The sequence below is a fragment of the Dreissena polymorpha genome, chromosome 4 (assembly GCF_020536995.1).
Source record: "Dreissena polymorpha isolate Duluth1 chromosome 4, UMN_Dpol_1.0, whole genome shotgun sequence".
NCBI classification, from domain to species: Eukaryota; Metazoa; Mollusca; class Bivalvia; order Myida; family Dreissenidae; genus Dreissena; species Dreissena polymorpha.
Window position 1 is genome coordinate 39,964,870 of NC_068358.1, and position 16,173 is coordinate 39,981,042.

Consider the following 16,173-nt stretch of genomic DNA (forward strand, 5'->3'; position numbering starts at 1 on the left):
CCCCCCCTCTTCACGGGACATACCTGGCGATGGCACGTGTTCCCACTCATACAGCCCCCCCCCCCCTCTGTACGGGACATACCTGGCGATGGGACGTGTTCCGACTCATACAGCCCTCCCCCCCTCTGTACGGGACATACCTGGCGATGGGACGTGTTCCCACTCATACAGCCCCCCCCCCCTCTGTACGGGACATACCTGGCGATGGGACGTGTTCCCACTCATACAGCCCCCCTATGTACGGGACATACCTGGCGATGGGACATGTTCCCACTCATACAGCACCCCCTCTGTACGGGACATACCTGGCGATGGGACGTGTTCCCACTCATACAGCCCCCCTCTGCACGGGACATACCTGGCGATGGGACGTGTTCCCACTCATACAGCCCCCCTCTGTACGGGACATACATGGCGATGGGAGGTGTTCCCACTCATACAGCCCCCCTCTGTACGGGCCAAACCTGGCGACGGGACGTGTTCCCACACATACAGCCCCCTCTGTACGGGACATACCTGGCGATGGGACGTGTTCCCACTCATACAGCCCCCCTCTGTACGGGGCATACCTGGCGATGGGACGTGTTCCCAATCATACAGCCCCCCTCTGTACGGGACATACCTGGCGATGGGACGTGTTCCCACTCATACAGCCCCCTCTGCACTGGACATACCTGGCGATGGGACGTGTTCCCACTCATACAGCCCCCTCCCTGTACGGGACATACCTGGCGATGGGACGTGTTCCCACTCAAACAGCTCCCCCATTTTACGGGACATACCTGGCGATGGGACGTGTTCCCACTCATACAGCCCCCCCCCCCCTCTGTACGGGACATACTTGGCGATGGGACGTGTTCCCACTCATACAGCCCCCTCTGTACGGGACATACTTGGCGATGGGACGTGTTCCCACTCATACAGCCCCCTCTGTACGGGACATACCTGGCGATGGGACGTGTTCCCACTCACAGCCCCCCTCTGTACGGGACATACCTTGCGATGGGACGTGTTCCCACTCATACAGCCCCCCTCTCTACGGGACATACCTGGCGATGGGACGTGTTCCCACTCATACAGCCCCCCTCTGTAAGGACATACCTGGCGATGGGACGTGTTCCCACTCATACTGCCCCCCTCTGCACGGGACATACCTGGCGATGGGACGTGTTCCCACTCATACAGCCCCCCCCCCTCTGTACGGGACATACCTGGCGATGGGACGTTTTCCCACTCATACAGCCCTCCCCCCTCTGTACGGGACATACCTGCCGATGGGACATGTTCCCACTCATACTGCCCCCTCTGTACGGGACATACCTGGCGATGGGACGTGTTCCCACTCATACAGCCCCCCTCTGTACGGGACATACCTGGCGATGGGACGTGTTACCACTCATACAGCCCCCCTCTGTACGAGACATACCTGGCGATGGGACGTGTTCCCACTCATACAGCCCCCTATGTACGGACATACCTGGCGATGGGACGTGTTCCCACTCATACAGCCCCCTCTGTATGGGACATACCTGGCGATGGGACGTGTTCCCACTCATACAGCCCCCCTCTGCACGGGGCATACCTGGCGATGGGACGTGTTCCCACTCATACAGCCCCCCTATGTACGGGACATACCTGGCGATGGGACGTGTTCCCACTCATACAGCCCCCCTCTGTACGGGACATACTTGGCGATGGGACGTGTTCCCACTCATACAGCCCCCCTCTGCACTGGACATACCTGGCGATGGGACGTGTTCCCACTCATACAGCCCCCCTCTGTACGGGACATACCTGGCGATGGGACGTGTTCCCACTCATACAGCCCCCCCCCTCTGAACGGGACATACCTGGTGATGGGACGTGTTCCCACTCATACAGCCCCCCTCTGTACGGACATACCTGGCGATGGGACGTGTTCCCACTCATACAGCCCCCCTCTGTACGGGGCATACCTTGCGATGGGACGTGTTACCACTCATACAGACCCCCTCTGTACGGGACATACCTGGCGATGGGACGTGTTCCCACTCATACAGCCCCCCTATGTACGGACATACCTGGCGATGGGACGTGTTCCCACTCATACAGCCCCCCTCTGTACGGGACATAGTTAAATCCCTCACACTGCACTTGGTTAAACGTGATCTCATCGGGGCATTCCTGAAATATGACATTACACCTGGGGCAAAAACAGCTCATTCAATGATAATTTAAGAAACAACAAAACGATAAATCTAGCAATAAGTATTTATGTTGTTTTTCATGTTCAGGTTATACTATCACTTACCTCTGTATTGCAGATCCGGAATTTCTTTCTTTCACCGAGACAGTATTTTCCTCCATGTGATGGTCTGAGACAGAATATAAATATGAGAACGTTATCGTACTGATCGCTTTAAGAGGGGGTATCACGTTACAAACAAGATGGCGACTCCCGTGCCGAGACAGGTCTTTTTCGCTGTGTTATGCCCTTAAAGGCCTTTGTTACTCGTATTAATTGTTTCGTATTAATATTTGCTCGTGATTTCAAATTAACTCGCTGCGAATTTTCTTAGCGGGAGCTGTAATTTTGTGACCCGCTTAGAAATTTCGCAGCGAGTAAAGTCGAGATATAGAGCGACCATTTATACGATGCAAACGTGAATCACTTTTAGGGATAACATTTCGGACTTGCTGGTTTATTTAACAGTAAATAGTTTTTGAAAAAAAACATCGAAAGAATCCAAAACGTATTTCGGATTGTGTGTTTGTCATACATCGTTAGGAATAAAATGATCGCTCCGAGCAGTCATTCGATTTCCTCAATCGCTTTTTTGTTGTAACGTTAGCATTCGATACAGTTTCCAAAAAGTAGTGTGGTTTGAAACAAATTTAGATAAAGAACGGAAGAACAGAAAATAGAAGTGCATATCGTTGATAATTATTGTTTCAATAAAAGTATTTGGTAAAAGATGTTATTGAGGTAAGCGTATCGTTAACTAAATTATGTTTTTGACTCCTGTTGAAGAACAAATAGTGTCATCACAACAGTTGCTATCGATAGTCTAAGTATCATAATTTCGCGCTACGTTTAAATATCGTTAGTTTTTTTTTTTTGTTTTTTTTTTATGGCTCAATTTTATTAATTCACTTTGGCAAGACTGAATTTGGACGCTATTTTGATCAGTTGAAGCCGCGCGATCCGATTTCTTTTAGATAGGAAAAATCGACCCGGCTAAGCGGGCAAATATAATTTTTAATAGCCCGCCAGATACGAATAACGGCCCGATCGCGACGTCATTTTGTTACTATTTATAATAATGATATGTTATATTTCACTGTTCATCTAGGAAAACTACTCAGCGCGTTTTTTCCCTTTAACAGACCATACATTGCACATCAAGAAAAGTAATTTCAACGAACATTATGAAAAAAAACATATAGGATAAAAAGATTTAAAATAATGTTGGTTGCGTTCTTGCGATATTATATCCAGTTATTTGTCCATAAATTTGAATTGCCGGTTTTAGAACACAGTTCAAATTCGTATGAACGCAAACAAAGTAGAATTCAATCTAAATTTAACTAATCACTGATTTGTTGAAAAGTCAATCATAAAGATTAAAGTAAAGAAAACAAGGAATGATACAATCCTATGCGTTAAATCAGTTACTTCATTCCTCATTCAAGGTAATGAAATGTTCATGCGAATGTCGATCAATATACAATACCGTCTATTGCTTGGACAAACATAAAGTTGGAATATTTTCTATTTTGTCAATAGAAAATCGTCATGCTTTTGTGACTATACTGTTCTCAATGCGCATAAATCCTGAGCACTGACTTACGCGGGGTTATCGCAGTGCCTCTGGGAGTGTTCCACGCCGGCCCCACACGAGCGCGAGCACTGGCTCCAATGCGTCCACTGGCCCCACTCCCCGTCTATGGCCCCCGGGCGGTCCCCTATCTCAACACAGGCCCCTTGATAACACCACTGAAATGCAAGTATTATCATTATTTTTATTATTCATATTATTATTATTATTATTATTAATTTTACTGCTACTACTTTTATTAGTAGTAGTATTGTTGTTGTTATTGTTGTTGATGATATTTAATAGTTAAAAAGGAGGTTCAAATGTTCCGTTGTATAAAACTGTATATTCTTTTTTAATGATATGTTCATGCATATTATAAGCAAAAATATTTAATCAATAATTAGCCAATTTAAGGTATGTCTTATATTTAAACAATACAATTCATTTTCTCTCTAATAGGTTGATTTTCTTTCCAATATGTTAAGCCCTCATTAACTGTGAATAAGCAGGCATTTGGAAAATAATAGCACACACTATTTGCAAATCTCTATACCACGCACATGTCTATTGCTCCAAGTCGCGATGCGTGCATAGTGAGAGACAACAAAATCCCTTTACCACGAACGTGTTTGTTGCTCAAAGTCGCGATGCGTGCATAGGGAGATACAAAGAAATCTCTATACCACGCAAGCGTTTGTTGCTCAAAGTCTCGATGCGTGCATAGTGAGAGACAAAAGTATATCTCTGCTCACAGTCGCGATGCTCGCATAGGGAGTGACAAAGAAATCTCTATACCACGCACGTGTTTGTTCCTCAAAGTCGCGATGCGTGCATAGAGAGAGACAACGAAATCTGTATACCACGAACGTGTTTGTTGCTCAAAGTCGCGGTGAGTGCAGAGTGAGAGACAAAGGTATACCTCTGCTTACAGTCGCGATGCATTCACAGGGAGAGACAAAGCTATACCTCTGCTCACAGTCGCGATGCGTGCATAGGGAGAGACAAAGGTATACCTCTGCTCATAGTCGCGATGCGTGCATAGGGAGAGACAAAGGTATACCTCTGCTCACAGTCGCGATGCGTGCGTAGGGAGAAACAAAGGTTTACCTCTGCCCATGGTCGCGATGCGTGCATAGGGAGAGAAAAAGCTATACCTCTGCTCACAGTCGCGATGCGTGCATAGGGAGAAACAAAGGTATACCTCTGCTCACAGTCATGATGCGTGCATAGGGAGAGACAAAGGTATACCTCTGATTCGTAAATGTGTTATTTGGGTCGCCATTGTTTTACCTTTATTGACCACAGAAGCCAACATAATATTGAAGATTTTTCCCTCCAGACTATGTTGCATTACTCAACTTTATCAATAAAGTCAATATAATATCGTGATATAATTGCAATCACGCAGAATATGTGCGTACCCGCAGATGCTATACGTATATATCGCTATACATAATATAATGTTAATATTTAAAACACATTTACATGTGTATTTAGCATATTATTTCAAACACGTTCCGGTATATAATGGTTAGAAGAAATAAGCGTGATTACTAATGAATCTCATGTGTAATGTATGCTATTCTTATTAAGTTTATTAGGTATACTATTTCAAATACGTATTTTTGACCCAAATTTACCAGCTCGTGCGCACTATAATTAAGCATACGCAAAACATCTTTTTTTAAAAGATAGTTCTTGTTATAATTGACCTTGTTGGTTCCGCAGATTGTGCCTTCTGCCGCCGCCTCGAGGTGGGTGGAGCAGCGATTGTCTGTGCGGCACCAGAGGCTCGTACATACGTCCTGAGTAAGGTACCATCTTGTTATCACGATGTACACAAATAAATAAACAAATGATTAAACACGCATTGAATACAGCACATATTTGCATCATTTTAGATTAGAATAATCTTATTATTAACATCATAGTATTTAAGTCAGTAATCAAAGGAAATAACTAAATCTGAAGGCTTGCGTAAAACCGTCTTGTTAGCTCTTAAGATACATTCCGATAACTATCATTTCTTCCAGTAAAATGTTTATGTTTAAAATCTATAATTCTGTATTTTTGTACGATTAAATCGAAAACTATTTAAAACCCGACATATAGACGATTCGGAGTCATATTCAAGCATATAAGCTGTGTAACATATGGATAAACCAGTTTTATGCTGGAATCGAATATGAATCCCCCTAAAACAACCTTATGATGGTGTCATTATACTGTCGTGAAACTTGACAACAAGCCCCATTCCATTAGAATAGCGAGTAAATATAAAACACACGCCGATGAACGGTAATCTATGCGTTTTAATTGTGTCTTGTATGTCCGAAATCTCTCAATATTGACGCATTTTATTGCAGGCACATTGTACATCAATCATATGTCGCTGTGGCTTTGGTGATGTGGGAGGGAGGTCACGAGGCGAGGGAAAAGACACAACGTACTGGTGTTCCCAGGAAATGTACTCGAGACCATCTCAATAAGCCTATAACAGGTTTAAACTCAAATAATTCGAGATGAACACGAACATCCCACCTGCTCGTTGGTACAAACGGTGGCATTGTCTGTACCGTACTGCAGACGACATTGGTGCTCGGCGTCGTACATGGTTCCCGGCGGCAGTATCGGAAGGTCGTAGTGCAGAGTCGTCGGCTCGTCGTCAAGGCAGTAACCCCAGTCGCGGCTGTGGGAGAAACACACTATCGCCATAAAAATAGCAGCAATAGCGATAATAATTTGAGCATCATTACGTTCTTTATCGAATTCGATATTGTCAAAGACATACTCGCCATCTTCGTCATTGACCAAAACAACAACATTACTTTTTCACCACCAATAACTTTACTTCACCAACGACACCACAAACATTAACATTAATAAAATTAACCATATCAACATCGTCACCATATTTACGAACAACAATTAGCATAATACCACTCATCATCATTTTTTTGTCAAAACTCCATCAGCAGCGTCATCGCCATCATAACCAACGAATCAACTCCAACATCAACAACATCGCCATTATCTGCATCATCATTTGAAGAAATTAACGCATTTTTACAACCGACAATAACGGGATAAAATGAGAAATATTGATAGAGTTATCGTTATAAATTGATATTAAAAGCTATATTGGGGCTTTAAAAATTAATCACATGAGTTTCACGGACAACAATATCGTTTTAGAGCCACTCTAAAGGAAACAGAAGTTCCTGGAGTTTTAATTTCTACAGTACAGTAGACGCAGTGGACTCACTCGAAGAAACTGGTGATGGCCTCCTCGCTGCAGTTAGACCAGAACTTTGCTCGGCTGTCCACCACGAGACTGGGGGACATGATAAACAGCTGCATCCCCGGGGGGTCCAGACACCCGTTAGACTCGCCGTCATGCGGCATCCCGAAACTGCGGCGAGTAGGATTAACGTTTGTAAGCTATTCATTGGCCCACAAAACCGTTCCTCTTTTTTTTCAAAGAAAAAGAGCAAAGGCATTCATGGTAAATATTTTTCAATAATCCAAAAGAGAATTGCGATGGCACACTCTTTCAAAGTAATCTATACTTTCATTGAAATTCTTAGCAAGCTGATAAATTGTGAATTTTCAAAACAATCGTCTTAAATTCCTAACGAATATAGTATTGGAAATATAAATGTGGTCGAGGAAATGCACCAAGTTGGTCACTGAGAAAAGTCGGGCTTAATGCATGTGCGTTGTGGTTAATCTGGGACGAGTATCAGCCTAGATTGGAACGTTTACCTTAAAATTTCATTAAAGCGGAAATTGTCATCCTTTATTAACCTGTGCGTACTGCAAAGGCTATTCTCGGCCAATACTTTACTGGATTAAGCTCGGTTTTCTCAGAGCGCGAATCATTTTAGTTTCAAAAATAAAATTACAATTAATACGAAGCCTTAGTATAAAGCAGACAGTTCTCCTGACCAGTAACTTGTTGCTAACGATTTCAAACATTTATTATCTCGTCATTTAAAATCTACGAAATAATTCTTAATCAAATCTTATGCATAGATCTCGTAGAAACAAACTGTTTTGTTGGTCACCACAACATGGTTGCTGATTTCTGTCAACGCCAAATAATGACGAAATCCGTTGTAAATTACGTAAAGCGTACGTTTTGCGGTTGAGTGTACAGAAAACACTATTTTTTCAACAGTTATGATATATAAAACGTGTTCTTTATTGGATTCTTATTAATCATGTTTACTTCTCTTGGAACACTTTATTCCAAATTAGTGTTTTATTACTTATAAACTATATTCTAAAAAACATTAATGTTTCGGTGCGTATTATGATGTTAAGAATTTATATTCTTTGACTGTGGTTATTTATATATATATATTTTATTTCATGAGCTTCAACTGCACTCGTGAACAAACTACCAAGGTTACATATTTTATTAAAAGTCATTTTCTTATTAATTGACTTATCAGTAAACATTTGGAAAAGTATGGAAAAGGCTAATCGTATAAAGATTTGCAAAGAAAACGCATGTTTGCACTAACTTTTCGTTAATAAAAGTCCTTTATTATCTTGTTTCCATCTTAACATAAATAATCACTTTAGTCATATAAATGTGATTTTTAAAATCATTTGCAACTCAATAGTAAGTAAAGTAAAATATATGAATATGAATAAAGATTTTTTTTCAATTTATTAATCACATATTTGTTGAAATGTGTCTTTTATGGGCAAATTTGTTTAGTGACCAGAATTTTGAGATGGGATGCGTAATTCGGTGGATTAATAAAGCATACACTACTCGAAGACCTGTTCATTGATATAATACTGCTATTTAAATTGTCAGCAAAATATTTAATCAACAGGATCCATTGTACACACGGTGACTTTCAAGTTCATAAAATATTCTAGTCCGATAATTAAACATAGGGCGGGCGGCCTCACACTTCAGGCCTGGCCAAGCAAATGGATCTGGTTTCTCTCTGTCTCTGACTATAGCCGAACTGCCGTATACAGAACTCAGCCCTCTTAATATATCATAATTTTCCAAATGGTTTTCTATGGTATTTTAAACATAACCCATATATTTTGCTCAGGGACATACGAATTGTGGACCTTAACAAAAATATGTTGCACAGGGACTTAAAAATGTTTTATTATGAACTTCCTCGATTGTATAAATACCACAAATACTGTTATATACAACTACCCATATATTATTATTTGGATTATACAATTTTGAACGTTAACATCGACACACCTGTCTTTGACATAATGAATAAATAAATAGAAATAAGATATGTATAGATTTTAATGTATTTGCTGATGCGATCATATTGACTTACTTAATTTAAGTTTTTTTACTGTTATATCATTCATTGATTCTCAATCATAGCTACGCAAAAACATCAATATGTAAACTCCTATCTACGCAAAAACATCAATATGTTAACTGCTATCTACGCAAAAACATCAATATGTAAACTCCTATCTACGCAAAAACATACAAAAACCAAAACTGACCGCTACATTATACTATTGATAATCAGTTAGACATACATGGGCAAAGTCGATCGTTTCATCGTGCGATATATCATGCCGGGTATGCGGATACTTTGATAACAGATGGCACTTCCATAACAGGGAACAACAAAAGCCATGCGCGAGAGTTCTTCAGCTATTTTGCTTTTATGTTCTGTTCGTGTTTTCCGACACGAAATATTGTTTGGTCGATTTATGGCATAGCACTTCGTATTGCGAAGAAAGAAATTCGCGGAAAAACGGTGGATTATATATATATATATATATATATATATATATATATATATATATATATATATATATATATATATATATATATATATATATATATATATATATTAAAGATAAAATTCCATCGATAATCACCATGAATTGGATGATCAGTACATATTTCAACAAAATAAAAATACTTGAAAATAAATCAAGAACGTGCTTACTATTTCAAATAAAAGACCAATATGTCCATTAATATTACACTATGGTACATTTTATTTTACTAACGTATTTGAGGGAATTCGAATGTTTAAAGAGTCGGATGCCAAATTTTCATAGACACTTTTTTAACCGAGCATCTCAATGACAATGGCACTTCTATCCACGACTACTCGACACTTTTTACCAGATATAACACACTCTTTTAGTGTATCGGAAATGCAGAATTCGCTGTGAAATACTGTTATTGTAAGCAGGCAATACATAAAAATGTATGTACTGATGTAAATTAAAAACGAATTACTGAAAAAACTCGTTACCCTTTGACAAAAATGATAATGATTATGTATAAAGGTGAATAATAAAAGTGAAACTCATTCGATATGTCTGATGAGTACAGTCTATATGACCATCTATTTTCCAGTTTTCGAGTCACCCAACCGCCGGATCTTCGCATAGTACATTTTAAAACTGTTTTAAACTTAAACCTTTTTAACTAACCTTCTTTGTAGCGAAACGGTTGCTCTAAATCATGTGTAATTATGTACTAATGAAGGTCCTAATGCCACTTTCTTATATATAAGATAGCATGTCATGAAACATCACTCTACTTAAACTGCTACTTAGAGATAAATATCAGCGGCGATGCAGGTCCAAAAATCTTTTAACTCAACCAATAATGTAGTATTATCATTGCGTAAAAGTAAGTGTTCCCTATAAGCAGAGTTCGAGATAAAGGGAGTTTTCCATTCCCCTATTCATTTAATGGCTACGCATTAGTATCGTCTTGATGATGCGATTCTAATGAGCACCAACGACATTTTTATGAAGAACACATGTGTATTTGCCTTTTAAAGACCAATTCGCTCCCGTTATTTAGATTCCTGCCATAAAGAAAATTAAACCCGATCGTGTTGACCCACATGATCCGTTGTATTTTCATCTCTCTGAATCGCATGTTAACACTAAAAACAAGTTTATAATGTCGACAATTATTTCCGGTCGTCACTTGAAATATATTTCTTCAGAAATAAGCATTTTAATCTTATTAAAAAATTGCAATTATAATATTAATTGTATAAATTAATAGTAATGATATTTGTGAAAACGAACAACGCCAATGTTAATATTTCACGTGTGTTTGTAATTAAGTTATGCACAGATTCCTAATGTGTCGCGCTTGACTATGCACATTGATTCATACTTCAAAATGTTTGAAAATAATAGCCATAATATAAATAAATACATTTCTGTTATCAGAGTGCCCAATTTGTTCAAAGTCTCTGTTATCCGAAGTGTCCTTTATCGGGAATCAAAAAGTCTTCATGAATACCACCTTTTAGACCATGCTATATCTTCGTTTATATATCATGGAATACTATCAAAATTTCAGTATTTGAAGCACAGTGATTACTCTACATGCTGGACTATCAAACAATGTCTTGCAATATTTCTAAGTACATGTAGTTTTATTTCTTTCAAATGTTCACTGTTCATTCAGTTCATGCTGTTTTCCGACCGACTTTTTAGGGGGGGGGGGGGGCAAAAATCTGCTATTAGTCCGTGATTTTTCTTCCCAATAGAAAAGGATACATCATTTGTCAACTCGATCATGTGTCTTGTCTAAAACACTAATCTGTAGGATATAACTTAAAAAGCCTGAGGAACTTGCCTCTCACGCGTGGCTTTTGTTGTTTTCTGTTATCGAAGTGTCATCGGTTATTGAAGTATCCGCATTACCAGCGTGTTTATGCCTACGGACTTTATAAACCATAAATTGTATTAAACCACAGATATAGTCATGCTGTTAAAGGGCCATTAAAATAGGCTTTCATTTTCCCAACAACAAAAGATGAATCTAGCAATCTACAAACATTAATATATTATATGTGCAACACAAAAAAATATCGAGCTTCTTATTGTTTTTAAGTGTATGAACTTGTTCGTAGCTCTGGGCTATAATTATAATGAATTTCTACAATATTAATCATGTTTACAAGTTTCTAAAGCCTTAATATGAGAAAAATGAGTATATGTATCTCGTAATTAACCGATTTTTTTTATACCGCATGTCCATTTTTAAACTATGACAATTAGTTAACGCGTTATTTATATTATCTTTCAAACAATAAAAAACTATTAAGTTAACAATAAAATACCTTTTTCGGAGACATGCTGTCAATTCAACCCAATAGACCATTATACTTTAAAGATCAGTTGCTGACTTGACACATATCGGCTTATTTGACTTATGACACTTTTATCTGACCTTGAAAATATTTTTGTTTGAACCATCACATTCTTATTTGATCTATTAGATCCCTTTATTGACATAAGTTGCACCTTTTCTTGATCTTTATGAGAGCCTTACTTGTGTCCCAGCTCGTGCGTGACGGTGTATGCGAGGGCGAGACCGGTATCCTCGCTGATACTACAGCTGCGATGGGGCTGACACATCCCCCACACTTGGGCCAAACCCAGCGTACCACACGGCTCATTCAGGCGCGAGCAGATATTCTTTCTGTAAAAAAGGAAGATAAATGCGCTTCAACCAAATGTAAACTAAACACAAATCTATTATAAACATAAACTGGGCAGAATAAAAAATGTCTCGTTATTTCTTCTACAGGTATCAAACACAGGTGGTTAGCGTGTGGCTATGATATTAATTAGTGAAATAATCATTTTGAATGATAAATAATCATATTATAACGAACAATCAACATTTCTGAAAAAAACAATTTCACTATCAAATATATATATAACAAGGTATCCAACTCAAAATCACCCGAAAACGGGGTGCATTGCTTTGAACAGCCATAACTTCATCAATTGTGCAGCGATTTTCACGATCTTGGTCTCATTCAACGCAGAAATGAATTTCCTTTCTAGAAATGTATATATCGTGTTATATTTCTACAAATGCTGGGTCAAATTTTAAGAAATAGCACGATACACAACTTGCGTAACCTACTTGACACCGATCAGACAGAATTAATGAATGAAATCTTCAGTTGTAAAGACACACCTTCACAATGGACCAATGAAATCACTCGTGTGTTTAAAATGTCGATTAGTTGAAATGTATGCAAACAAAGGTTTCAAATGGCACTGGACAGTTAGTTTTGATGCATAATGCAACGGCAAGCACGGTAAGAATGTTTTTTCATACGTTTTATTGAATTATGGTATCGAGGTCCGTGAACTTTGCAGGGAAAATGCCCTTTACTCCGTGAAGATTTCATTCATTTAACCTGTCTGATCGATGTTAAGTAGGTCATACGAGTTGTGTATCGTGTTATTTCTTAAAAGATGACCCAGCATTTGTAAAAATATTGCAAGACATGTACATTTCCAGACAAAAATCATTTCTGCGTTGAATAAGACCGAGATCGTGAAAATCGCTGCACAATTGATGAAGCTATGGCTGTTCAAATCGATGCACCCCGTTTTCGGGTGATTTTGAGTTAGATACCTATTTATATATATATTTGATAGTGAAATATTTTTTTCAGAAAAGTTGATTTTTCGTTATAGTATGATTATTTATCAATCAAAATGATAATTCCACTAATTAATATCATAGCCGCCTGTGGTATCAAACGACTAAGTGAAAAACTGCTTGAAAATCTTGTTTGTGCATTTTAGCGTAAAAGGTGTGTTTACGGTTGGGAAATCCCCACCACCTCATTTGTGCAAACACATATATCACATTTTTGTTTGTGATACAAATACAAGCTATCGTTTATTTATGTTTATTGGTCTCTGCAATCATTTGAACCTACTTTGAACACAGAATATTCCATGGCGCAGCATTTTTGATAGCGAACAATAAACTCCAGAAACGGTATCAGGAGAAGAATGTCCTTTTCTTCCACTACTTTAATAACGAAAGAACAACTATAAACATAAAATGTTTATAACAACGACAACCACCTTGGAACGGTCAATGCAAAGCGTTGGGTCACTTTTCAATCGGTTTAGTCTGTATTTCTTGTCAGTCGGCGATTTATGTATGCCTATAGCCTAAAGTATGGTTTTCAACGTACACAGTATTTCGACACAATGGTTAATAAAAATTAAATGAGCTTGTTTGGAAATATATTATATGGAAAGTACCCATACACGTAAATGCCGTACAGTAAAAACCACTATCGGAATATTATATTACGCCATGTTGAAAAGAAAATAGTATAACATCAGCAAATACGTGTGTCGTTCATTTACGTAAGTCTAAATGACTAATACAGATAGTTCCTTTATTTATTTATTTTTTTAAAACACACAGAGATGGTATACACAAATTATATAAGCAGATATGGACTGTAATGCACCGTACGTACTATTAAATGTGTACGCATGTGTATATACGATACGCAACAAATAGTCCGGTATAATATTACATAGACACAAACAGGGGGTGTTCATTGGATCTTTGATTGGAAACATATTACGAATCAATAACCTGAATGACGCCGGGCATCATACATTGTCACCAATGTTGTGATATTATCATGCTTTTATTCATTGTCAAGCATCTTTCAACCAAAAATATAATGATGTTATGGTGGTTAATGTTCATAAAGTGAATTAATCGAAATAATATTCCAGATTATACCATAGATAATTCCAATATGGTCGCTCATGCAAATAATAGCAGTTAAAATTCCATTTTATACCATTGGATCTGAATTTCATAAAAAACGAGAATAATTGTATTTTGGAAAGGCAATTTGTAAAGTACATTTAACATAGACACAAATGTATTTCCGGTATTTTAGCTGTACATGAAGATATTAAAAAATGAAACTAGGAAGCCATATTTAACATACAAATGAACTGCATAAAAGATTTTACACTGGCTGCGAACATCATGTACACATATTCGTTAAAAACAAATAATTTAAATAACAATTTGATTCACATCGGGTAAGCACTGACTACACAATCAAATTCATTACAGTTTTTTTATAATGTTCCAAATGTTTACAAAAGCTTCTTCCCATTGATGAGTGCAAAGTTTGTTAAGATAAGTTACTTTTATTGTTGTTTCTTACCGATGAAAATTTGAAACAAGAGGGCCATGATGCCCTGAATTGCTCACCTGACTAACCAAATACAATCCCAACCCAGCTTTCATCCAGATAAACATTCTGACCAAATTTCATAAAGATTGGATGAAAACTGTGACCTCTATTGTCTACACAAGGTATTTCTAATATATGACCCATTGACCTAGTTTTTGACCCCAGGTGTCCCAAATACAATCCCAACCCAGATTTCACCAAGATAAACATTCTGATAAAATTTTATAAAGATTGGATGAAAACTGTGACCTCTATTACCTACACAAGGTTTTTCTATTATTTGACCTAGTGACCTAGTTTTTGACCCCAGATGACCCAAATACAATCCGAACCCAGATTTCTTCAAGACAAACATTCTGACCAAATTTCATGAAGATTGGATGAAAACTGTGACCTCTATTGTCTACACAAGGTTTTTCTATTATTTGACTTAGTGACCTAGTTTTTGACCCAAGATGACCCAAATACAATCCCAACCAAGATTTGATCAAGATAAACATTCTGACCAAATTTCATAAAGATTGGATGAAAACTGCGACCTCTATTGTCTATACAAGGTTTTTCTATTATTTGACCTAGTGACCTAGTTTTTGACCTAGTGACCTAGTTTTTGACCCCAGATGACCCAAATACAATCCCAACCCAGTTTTTATCAAGATAAATATTCTGACCAAATTTCATAAAGATTGGATGAAAACTGTGACCTCTACTGTCTACACAAACAAATTGTTGACGGTTTTTCTATTATTTGACCTACTGACCAAGCTTTTGACCTCAGATGACCCAAATACAATCCCAACCCAGATTTCATCAAGATAAACAGTCTGACCAAATTTCATAAAGATTGGATGAAAACTGCGACCTCTATTGTCTACACAAGGTTTTTCTATTATTTGACCTAGTTTTTGACCTAGTGACCTAGTTTTTGACCCGAGATGACCCAAATACAATCCCAACCCAGATTTCATCAAGATAAACATTCTGACCAAATTTGATAAAGATTGGATGAAAACTGCGACCTCTATAGTCTACACAAGGTTTTTCAATTATTTGACTTAGTTTTTGACCTAGTGACCTAGTTTTTGACCCCAGATGACCCTAATACAATCCCAACCCAGATTTCATCAAGATAAACATTCTGACAATATTTCATAAAGATTGGATGAAAACTGTGACCTCCACTGTCTACACAAGCAAATTGTTGACGGACGCACACACGCACACACGCACACACGCTCGCACGCTCGCACGCACGCACATACGGACGCCGGACATCACACGGTCACATAAGCTCACCATGTCACTACGTGACAGGTGAGCTAAAAAAG

The 16,173-nt window shown here is 38.4% G+C and overlaps 1 protein-coding gene across 5 annotated transcripts in view; it reads right to left on the minus strand.

The window, feature by feature from the left end:
* Positions 1–16,173, minus strand: part of LOC127877715 (A disintegrin and metalloproteinase with thrombospondin motifs 7-like) — a 150,748-nt gene that overhangs the window by 23,085 nt on the left and 111,490 nt on the right. For all 5 annotated transcript variants that reach the window (XM_052423852.1, XM_052423848.1, XM_052423851.1 and 2 more), the window contains exons 7-13: positions 12,130–12,279; positions 7,066–7,212; positions 6,342–6,489; positions 5,513–5,605; positions 3,831–3,976; positions 2,291–2,354; positions 2,061–2,163 (exon numbers count right to left, since the gene is read on the minus strand). In XM_052423852.1, coding sequence (XP_052279812.1) covers positions 2,061–2,163; positions 2,291–2,354; positions 3,831–3,976; positions 5,513–5,605; positions 6,342–6,489; positions 7,066–7,212; positions 12,130–12,279 — 851 coding nt within the window. The remainder of the gene's footprint in view (positions 1–2,060; positions 2,164–2,290; positions 2,355–3,830; positions 3,977–5,512; positions 5,606–6,341; positions 6,490–7,065; positions 7,213–12,129; positions 12,280–16,173) is intronic.